General features: G+C 40.9%; 1 protein-coding gene across 3 annotated transcripts in view; it reads left to right on the top strand.

The window, feature by feature from the left end:
• Positions 1 to 10,817, top strand: part of Tex9 (testis expressed 9) — a 37,314-nt gene extending 26,497 nt beyond the window's left edge. For 2 of the 3 annotated variants that reach the window (XM_050126969.1, XM_050126956.1), the window contains 2 exons: positions 9,670 to 9,804; positions 10,623 to 10,817. In XM_050126969.1, the coding sequence (XP_049982926.1) occupies positions 9,670 to 9,804; positions 10,623 to 10,700 (213 nt within the window). In that variant the 3' untranslated portion in view covers positions 10,701 to 10,817. Of the gene's footprint in view, positions 1 to 1,597; positions 1,785 to 9,669; positions 9,805 to 10,622 lie in introns of those variants that run through there. The other variant, XR_007589384.1, reaches the window with a different exon arrangement.
• The last annotated feature ends 54 nt before the right edge of the window (positions 10,818 to 10,871 follow it).

Genomic DNA, 10,871 nt, shown 5'->3' with positions numbered 1-10,871 from the left:
AAAAAAAAAAAAAAAAAGAAAAGAAAAGAAAAAAAAGAAAGTTAAAAAATAAAAATAAAAGAAAGAAAAAAAGGGGAAGAAAAGAAATATTTATGAGGTCCTGTTAGGTACTGTACCACCCAGAGGTTTATGGGAGGCTGTAGATAGATGGATTGAGATCAGATGTAGTCCTTGCATTCATATACTGAAGCTGACTGAGTGCATAAGGAAGTGCTTAGGTAATCAGTCAGGCAAACTAATCATGCTCTTGCGCTAGTCCATGGGGCAGAAGCTGTGGAGGGTACATGGTGTTCTGAGCAGGCAGCCAGACCATGACATTTGTTTTCTAAATGTAGTCTAAGCTAAAATTGGAATAATTTGTAGCAGTTAGGTGCCAAGGAAAAGATTATGAACAGAAGGAATAGTGTGTAGAAATGTCCGTGAGGCAAGAAAGAGGAGGAAGGCATCATAGATGTGAAGGTAGGAGCAGAAAGCCAGCCACAGACACTGGAGAGCACCTGAAGTCATTCACCTGGCTCGCTAGGCCATGCATCGGCTGGAGCTCGTTCACAGAGCGGTGCAGAGCAGCTGTGGTTCCCCCTGGCCATCCAGTAGGGAACTTGATGCAGGGGGCCCAAAATGGAGGCAGACAGGCTGGATCTCTAGAGCATAGGCACAGTGTCAGACAGTGTAGGTTTGACTGACTGATGGCAACAAAAGTAGAAATGAATTGAGTATCAAAAATTGTATTTAAGAGAGAAAACCACAAGGACTGGGCATGGGTTTTGAAAGGGGGAAGCCTTAGGTGGTTTTTTTTTTTTTTTTTTAAGTTTTATATTAAGTGCATGTGTGTATGTCTGGGTGTGGGGTTGGGGGTAGGTGCACATTTAGTTCAGGTGACTGAGGAGGCCAGAACAGAGAGTGTTGGATCCCTGGAGCTGGAGTTAACTACAGCTGCTGTGAGCTCCCTGATGTGGGTGCTGGGAACTGAACTTGGATCCTTTGTAAGAGCAGCTCATTCATGTGTTCTTAGCTATGGAATCACCCCATTGGCTCCAGGACTTTTTTTTTTACTTAAGGTTTTTTTCTCCTTAAACTAGGTACTGCCATTACTGAAATAAGAAAGACTTGAGTAGGTTTAGGGAAGGACAGCTGTAGTACATGCCAGTAGGAAATAGTGAAGATGAGGCAGAGGGTTCGGGAAGAAACTATGAATTATTTTAAGATATTGTGATACTGAAGTTATTCTGGGAACCCGAGAGGGGATATCAAGCTGTTAGCATCTGCACAGAGCGGATGAGTGAGAGGGAGAGAAGGCAGGGTGTGGCCGAGTGGCCACTGCTGTGAGTGCCGACAAGGTGCTGAGTGAACAGCAGAGCTGGGCTCAGAAATGTTTCCGCAGGGTGGTGAGGAGGCTGCGCTCGCTCTGTGTGGGATTCAAACCCGGTGAGATGAGGAAACCGAGTGAATGGATGTGAAGTGTAGACGTGGAGGGAAATACAAAGTTGACCTCCTTTTTAAATAAGGTCATTTAAATATGGTGAAGTGAAGATTGATTATGTGTAGTTTGAGTCTTGGCTCCTAGGCATTCCCATGAACACAGCTCAGTTCCCTACAGGACATTCTCTCTGCTCAGAAAGATCCTTGTGTCCTGCCGAGGCCCTTCCCAGAGGTGCAGCTGCACTGCCGTCCTCTCCTAAGTTAAACACAAGTGGACTCTGCGTGGGCTCTTGGGACTGGATGCCTGCTCTGTGCAGGAGTCGGAACTGACCCGTGCTGGGGTTTTCCCTCCACCCCTCTTACCAGTGAGTTACCACTACTCTTGTCAAAGAATCAGCTTTTGTTTTTACTTCAGTCTGCTCTGTTTCCCTGACATATCCCTTTCACTTCTGCTTTCTTGTTTAGGTTTTAATTTGCTCTTTTGTCTCGAGCTGAAGTTGAACCTTAGATCGCTGATTTTAAACTTTGTTTTCTAAAGCATTTAGTGCTACACCCGTCTTTAAAGTGATGCTCTACATTTGTCTGACAATTTTTGACCTGCTTCTCTGTTTGTTTGTTTGCTGTGTTTTTTCGTTTTTTCGAGACAGGGTTTCTCTAAGTAACAGCCCTTGCTGCTTGACTATCCTGGAACTCTCTTTATAGACCAGACTGGCCTCGAATTCTAGAGATCTACTGGTTTCTGCTTCCTGCGTGCTGGGATTAAAGGTGTGTATACCACGCCCAGCAATTTTTGGCCTCTTTAATACACACACATATTATACTATGAAGACATAGCTATATATAATAAACCTGTACATGATGGTGTAAAATGTGGTTGAATTTGGCGATTACAGCTTGGGATAGAGGCACGAGTCACTGTATCCAGGCGTTGTGTTCTCAGTAGCACACACGATGATGCTTTAGGATGACATTCTTATGGATATATATTTTCACATGTGTCATAGCTTACTTACAGTCACCTTTCTATTGCCCTCTCCCTTCTTCCCCTCAAGCGGCTTCCCCTTTGTTTTAATATCATGTAGATGCATATATAAATCTAGACTCTTCACGAGAGGAAACAAGCATTATTATCTGATCTGGCTTAATTCACTTACTACAGTGACCTCCAGTTGCATCCATGTTCCTGCACATGACATGATCTCATTCCTCCATGCTATATCCCACATTTCTTACCAATTTATCTGTTGATGGGTCTCTGTGGAGGTTCCCTAACCTGGCTATTGTGAACCATTCTGCATCAACATGGATGTGCATGTTGACTTAGATTCCTTCACATGTATACCCAGGGTGGCACATCTGGATCTCATGGTAATTCTATTTTTATTGTTTAGAAGCCGTCATACTACCTTCCGAGTTTACATTCTCCCCGGCTCGTGAATCGGGCCTTCTCTTTCCCACATCCGCACCGGTACTTGTCTTGATGACTGTTCTGACTGGGGTGAGATGGAGCTCACTGTAGTTTTCATTTGCATTTCCCCTGTTGGCTAAAGATGATAAATACTTATTCTTATATTTATTGCATTTGTATTTCTTTTGAGATTTGTCTATTCAGTTAATTTGCCCAATTAATTATATGATTTGAGGTTTTAGTTCTTTATAGATCCTAGGTATGAATCCCCTTTCAGAATCAAATGGCTAGATCTGTGAGGAAAATTAAAGTTACTTACAGTGCTCATGGAGGCTAGGAAAGGGTGTCAGATCCCCGGGGCCTGGAGTTACAGGTGGTTATGAGCCGACATACGGGAGCTGGAAACTAAACCTAGGCCTTCTGCAAGAGCAGCAAGAGTTCTTAAACTAAGCGATCTCTCCAGCTTCATTTCCTGTAGTTATTTAAAAAGCATTTCTTTAAATGATATCCAACTGGTCTTTTTATTTCCTTCATTCTCTGAATTGGGTTCAATTTCTTTTTTTTTTAATTTGTTTGTTTTGCTAATTTTCCTGCTTGGACATGGAACCGCTGCACTGGAACCTCTCTCTCTGTCTGACAGAAGAGCTTAACCTGGGGATTTTACTGTATGTAAGCTGCTGGTGAATTCTGATAAACTTTGATTTTGATTATTTTTAAAGTTTTCATCATTCTGTTTAAAGCACCAATCCTTCTGTCTTCTCCGTGGACCCATGCCCTGTTTAGAAGTTTGCCAGTCTATTTCCACACCTTAGGGCATCCCCAGATAGCCTTCTTAAGGGTTTCCAGTTAATCCCATCACGGATAGGACATCCATGATATATTTGGATCTTTATAGGTTGATGCAGGCTTGTTTTATGATCCCGAATATGGCTGAAGAGAGAGATGCTCCTTGTGCCTTCTGCCTTTGTTGGACGGAGCCGTCCTCAAGCGCCAGCCATGCCAAGCTACTTGGCGGTTGTCATGTGTCTGCACCTTCACATACTTTCTGTATCTCAGTGAGCAAGGAGGCATAAATGAAACTGGATCTGTCGTTTCCGCTTGAGCTCGATCCACATCTGCATCCTGTTTGTCAAAGCTGCTACTAGACAGAACATTCGGTATTGTTGTGTCTTCTTGATGAATCAGCCACTTCCAAAATGACTGTTTTTACTCCTGGCTGGACCCGTGCCTTGGTATTAAAGTAGCCTGAGCTCTACTCAGTTACCACTGCCGTGTCTTCTGTCCGTGTCCCACGTCACTGTAGACAGCGTAGCTGGGTTTGGCTTCTTTCTATCCAGCCTAGCAATCTCTTGTTAATTGGAAGTGTTTATATGACATTTAATATTATTCCTAATATGGATGGCTTATCTGATATCAACACTGTATTCCTTTTACTGGCTCTTTTGCACTTCAGTATTTACTACACATCTTTAATTATACTCAGGTAACACAGAATTCATAGATAACCTAGGAACCTTATAAGCAGTTATCTTACCCACTTTGCTATTGCATTGATTTTTATGGCAAAGCACACATAAAATTTACTTTCCTAAACATTTTTAAGTATAAAATAATTATTATGGTTTTGGAATCAGTCTTTACACTTTTTATCATGGAAAAAAAAGGGAACACAGTACCCCATTCCCCAGGCCCTGGCAACACCATTCTGTTTCTAACCGTGAAGCTGACTTCTGTTGGTGCCTCCCTCCTAGGAGTAGAATCACATATTTATCTTTTTGATAGAATTATTTAGTTTAATACAGTGTTCTCAGGGTTGTTCCATCTTTTCAAATTTGATTCCTTTAGACGGCTCAATAACATCCTGTTTCATAAATATATATACATAAATATATATGTATATATTTCCGAGACAGGGTTTCTCTGTAGCTTTGGAGCCTGTCCTGAAACTAGCTCTTGTAGACCAGGCTGGTCTCGAACTCACAGAGATCCGCCTGCCTCTGCCTCCCGAGTGCTGGGATTAAAGGCATGCACCATCACTGCCTTGCTACAACCTGTCATATTTACATGCCACTTTTTGTTTGTTCATCTCCTGGTGGATGCTTAGGGTTTGAACTGTTGGTCACTAGAACAGAGATGCCCAGACCTGAGTGAGGTCTTGCTCTTGTTTGGGGTATATATTCTGAAGTGGAATTGCAGGATCAGAGGCGAGTGCTCTTCAGTTTTGGTTTCCTTAACAATTTTACATATCTACTTGTGATATAGAAATGACCAAGTGTTCCCATATCATCAACATTTGTTATTTTGATTTTTATTGATACCAGTCATCCTGTTGGGTTTGATTGTTTTGCATCTCTAATTATAAGTAATTGTTCAGCATCTTGTATTTAGTAACCATTTGTCTGTCTTCTTCTCTAGAGAAACATCCAGTCAAGCCCTTTGTTAATTTTTACATTTTATTGTGTATTCTGGATGTTAGGCCTTATGCAGATGTGTGGCTTGCAAATATTTTTTTTCCCATTCAGCAGACTGCCTTTTTGCCATTTGTTGTATCCGGTGTGTCCTTTGTTTGATACTGTCCAGTTTTTTTTTCTTTGTTGCCTGTGCTTCTCTGCCAAAATCCAGTGTCATTAAGTTTTTTAGTTTCAGTCTTTTTGCTCAAGTCTTTATTCCATTTCACACACACACACACACACACACACACACAAACACACACACATGCTTCTGGAGCACTTGCTGTTTTTGCAGAGGCTCCAGATCTTACAGCCAGCTGTGACTCCAGTTCCAGGGGATCTGACACCTTTTTCTGTATGAGGTGCACAGGCTACATGCAGGCAAAACATTCATATACATAAATAAAACTTTTTTAAAAATACAAGTAAATGTCATGGACCTCAGAAAGAAATCCTCACATCATGAGCAAATGATTTTTTTTAACATAGGTGTTAAACAATCTGGAAAGAACAGTCTCTTGAAAAATGGTGCTAGGAAACTCTGCAACCTGCCCCTGTGCATGCGTGTGTGTGTTCGTGTGTGTGTGTACACATACATGCACATCAATGGTACACTGTTCTAATTATTCTTAAAATATTATGATTTGATGTCAGGAAGCATTATTTTTGTATTCATTCACTCATTCATTTTGATTCTTTCATAAGTGGAATTGTTTTCTTAGGTTTTTTTTTTTTCTGAGCTGTTCACTTTAGTGTGTAGAAGCAACCCTTTTTTTCTGTTGCTTTTGTAGCCTGCAGCTTTGCTGAATCCATTTCTTGGTTATCATGATTTTCTTATAAATCTTTAGGATTTCCATATCTGAGATCTTGTCATCTACGAGGAATCTTCTTCCTCTCCAGTGTGGATGTCAATTGTTCTGTCCCAATTGTGGGGCTACAAGTCCCAGTGCTGTGTGCAACAGAGGTGACAAAAGCGAGTGCCTTTGGTTCCTGAGCAACAGCGAGGCTTCCAGTCCACTGTTTGTGAGCTGTGAGCTTTTCACATATGGAATTTCGTATCTGGGGTAGTTTTCTTATATTTAATACTTTATTTTTCTCATGAAAAAATGTTGACTCTTGTCAATAATCATGTGTTTCTCCTTTATTCTGTGAATACGGAATATTATCATATTGACATTGAGTTTTATGTTGAACCACCCTGTTCTGGCAGTAGGTTTCCCGTGGCCATCATCTGTAAACCCTTAATGTGCTGATGAGTTTGTTTTGCATCAGATTTCATCAGTGATACAGATCTGTAATGCCTTCAGTCTGACTTTGGTTATGAGTAATGTTTCCCTGAGAATGGCTTTAGATGTTGTTGTTTGGATATAGCTTGATTTTGTTCTTCAGTGGCTTGAGTATTATTGCTAGAAGATGGGTCCCAATCTGGTTGGTATTAGGAGGTGGTATGGAACATTTAAGAGGTGTGACCTAGGAGGTCCTTAAGTCTTTTGGGGATATGCCCTCAGAAAGGACTGAGGCCATAGTTTTTATCTGCTTTTCTCTTGAACACATCCCTGCCTCTGCTGTCCTGTATGCCATGAGGCCCTCATCAGAGCCAAGCTATTGCTGGATCCACGCCCTGGAATCTGCAGAACTGTGAGCCTAATAAACCACTTTGTGGGCAGGAGAGATGACCAGCAGTTTAGAGAGAGCACTTGCCCTTGCACAGGACCCAGGTTTTGTTTTCCAGCATCCATATGATGGCTCACAACTATCCATAGCTCCAGTTCCAGGGGATATGACACCCTCTCCTGGCCTCCACATTCATACAATCCTTTTTATTTCTGTAAAGTCAGCTGCAGTGGCCCCTCTGTGGTTTCTGGTTTTACTCACACCAGTTTTACGGTTTTTTTTTTTTCCCCAGTGTTCCTAAAGGTTTGTTGATAGTCATGGGAGCAAACTTTTAAATATGTTTGTCTGTTCTATTAATTCACTTACATGTGCTCTCAAATTTATCATTTCCATTTCTGCCAGCTTCAGTTTGTTTCTTTCCCTACTATGAAAAGTTAGGTTGATTTGAGATCATTCTTCAATCTTCAGGCTTTGACCAGCCTGCATATGAATGTCATAGCCTCACCTGTGTATGCTGGTGCTTGAAGGGATTTTCTAATATTCTTTGAAAATTGAGTAGTTTGAATTTATTACATTTTGGTTCTTTTTTTAAAAATTATTTTTGTATGTTGTATGTGTGTCCTCTGTCTGCTATACACTTGCAGGCCCGAGGAGGGCATCAGATCCCATTATAGATGGTTGGGAGCCAGCATTAGTTGCCAGGAATTGAACTCAGTACCTCGAGAAGAGCAGCCAGTGCTTTTAACCACTGAGCCATCTCTTTAGCCCCTATATTTTGGTTCTTGAATGTCCCTGAAAGCTTATGTTGAAGGCTTGTTTGGTCCTGTGTCTGTACAACTGGGAGGTGGTAAAACCTTTAGGAGATGGTCCCTGGCAGAAGGTCATGGGGTGTACTTGTGACGGGAATACTGGGAACTGAGCCCTTTCCTCTCTTTGCGTTCCTGCTTCTTTGAATTGAAGTCTGGTGTTGCCCTCCGCTGTGTGCTTTAACCGGGACATACTGTTTACCAACGCCCAGGGCACCTGGGCCAGCCAGTGTGGAAAGTGCTGGAGCTGAGCAGAGCAAGCCCCTCAAGTTATTGTGGGCATTGTGTTCCAGGGCCAGGAAGCAGACTCTGTTTGTGCTTAGTTCATACAGATTTAGTTTCTAGCTTCAGCCACTGTTACAGAAGACACTTTATGATTTCATTCTTCTTGAACTTGTTAAGATTTGTGGTATACCATGATTTGTTCTGGAAAATGACCTGGCTGCATTTGAGAGAACTATTTATTCCTCTATTATTGGGAGTTGTATCACTCAGTTCCAGTTCATCTGTCCCCCGTTTTCTTATTGATCTGTTTAGTGACTATACATGACTGAAAGTAAGATACTGAAGTTCCTGCTCTTACTGTAGAGACCCCTCCCTTTGAATATGTTCGTGTTTGCTTCTTAGGTTTAGGCATGCTTATATTTGATGCACCTGTCACAACTTAAGAGAATGGACCCTTTTGTCAGGATGTAATATTCATGCCTCTTCATAATTCTGACTGGGGAACAGCTCTACAGACATCAGACAAAAATAGGCTAATTTCTTTTGGCTACTATTTCTTTGGATTATCTTCTTCCATCCATGGTGCATGTCTTTAGAGCCAGTCAGTTACCTACAGGCAGAATACCTACAGTCGGGTGCTGTTCTGTCTTAAGCCATCTTTTCCAGCTTGTGCATTTTTAGTTATCTATAGGTAATTACGGATAAGGACAGGCTTCTTGCCGACATTTCACTGTTTACTGTATGTCTTGTTTTGGTCTCGTATCCTTTACCTAGTTTTTCTGTTTGCCTATCATTTGTTCTATAGCAATTTTGTCATTGGTAATGTTTTATGCTGTAAAGTTAAAGGAATCTATTTTAAGCGGTAAATTAACCTCATCATTTGCAAACTACAGTCTTACAGTTCTGCTTCCCCAGTTGATGTCACCCTTCACTCAGCTGTACAGTAGGCTCATTCGCCTGTGGTGCTGTGGATTGTACCCATGGAGTTTCTACCTGGCTTTTGCTTGATGGGTAACTCTCTTGCTGCCTCCTTGGTTTCTAGAGTTCACAAAGTGACTGTTTCAGTGCTAGGACGTGGGCCTGGAGCTTCCTCACTGGCCATATTGATAGCATCACTCAGTCTTTTTCTTTCTCTTTACAGCCATTTATACTCACCATGCTGTTTTCTATATCCCTTGTTTTCTCCTTTTAAACAAATGTATTTGTAGAATCCTAGCTCCTTCTGTCATCGTCTCCTTACTGCAAGTACAGATCTTCCGGGACCTAGTAACTTTTATTGGCCTATTTTACTGAGATCATGGGTTTGCTGCCCTTGCCATTGCTGTAGATGAGTTCTCTGCTTAGCTCTTTAGAATAACCTCTCACAGGCTCCTGGAACTCTCACCCTGGATGTGATACTTGTCTGCCAGTGGTTTAGTGAAAGTGCATGTGCAGACTTTGAGGCTCTTTCTCCAATTTCCCATCTGAAGTCTGTAGTATCTTGGCAGTCCGATCTCTCTCTTCAGCCCCACAGGACTCCACTGTAAACCGCACACTGGAAAGTCCTGTCCAAAAGTAGTTTAATATGTAGCTCTTACCTCAGAGGGCCAACCATGTTCAGATTCTGCTACTAAAAGTTCTGCAAATTTACATTCCTTAGAATTCAGTCATTTTTTAAAAGAAATTTTGAAAAAAAAAATTTAAGAAGGTAGCTGTAGTTATTTAGTAAAGAACAATCTTATATTTCAACTAAAAATTTCTTTTGTAGGATATTGCAAATGAGGACCACCAAAAAATTGAAGTGTTAAAATCAGAAAACAAGAAGCTAGAAAGACAAAAAGGAGAATTATTGATAGGGTTCAAGAAACAATTGAAATTAATTGACATTTTGAAAAGGCAGAAGGTAAGTCTAACAGCAGAAGCTACATAGATATGCTGTAGATCTTCCTGCTATAAAGTTTAGGGTTGCTTTGTTTAGAATATTGTACATAAAACTATACCTAAAGATGCACTGTATACATGTAAAGTCACATATGTATAATACACTGTATACATGTAAAGTCACATACACTGTATACATGTAAAGTCACATATGTATAATACACTGTATACATGTAAAGTCACATATACTGTATACATGTAAAGTTACATATGTGTAATATACTGAGCCTATATATATATATGTGTATATATATATGGTTCTTCCCAACTTTAGAAAGTATCATACAGGAGAATGACTCGTTTTAGTGGATTATTTCCCTTTTCAAACTTTGAACAGTAATTCCAAAGCACACTGCACCGTTTTTGAAATGTGACAAAAGACAACTCACACAGTTCTCACTTTATTTCAAAGGTCAGGTAAAATAATAGTGAATTATTCTTTTAACAGTAGTTTGGTCTTAAGTGTGATGCCCATTTAAAATGTTACACTTGGCATTAGGTGTACTGGTGCACGCCTTTAATCCCAGCAGAGGCAGGTGGATCTCTGTGAGTTTGAGGCCAGCCTGGTTTCCAGAGTGAGTTCCAGGACAGCCAGAGCTGTTACACAGAGAAACCCTGTCTTGAAAAACCAAACCAAACAAAAAATAACAAAGAAAATACGTGCATAATTAGAGTATGTGTCCAACAATGGGGCTTGTTTAGTGATAGCATATTATCACAAACTTACAAGTTTCCTGTTGTGTGGCTTTCTCTGAATCAGACATGGATTTTTTTAAACAGATGCACATTGAAGCTGCCAAGATGCTGTCTTTCAGCGAGGAAGAGTTTATGAAGGCTCTCGAGTGGGGCAGTTCATGAGTGAGCAACTTCAACGTGACGCTTGTTTGTGAGCGTTTATCCAACATCGAATTGTAGTGTTTCTTTGCTGTACATGAGTAATGAGATGTTTGTGAAATAAAAAGTTCAGGGATCAGCCTGCTGAAATAAACCGTGTTTGGGAGAACATTCTAAGGCAAGGCCAGACTACAC

The sequence above is a fragment of the Alexandromys fortis genome, unplaced genomic scaffold (assembly GCF_014885135.2).
Source record: "Alexandromys fortis isolate MF-2015 unplaced genomic scaffold, M_Fortis_MF-2015_v1.1 scaffold_22, whole genome shotgun sequence".
Classification (NCBI taxonomy): domain Eukaryota; kingdom Metazoa; phylum Chordata; class Mammalia; order Rodentia; family Cricetidae; genus Alexandromys; species Alexandromys fortis.
Note: the sequence above shows the minus strand (reverse complement) of the source record. Positions and strands in the feature narration are given on the sequence as shown.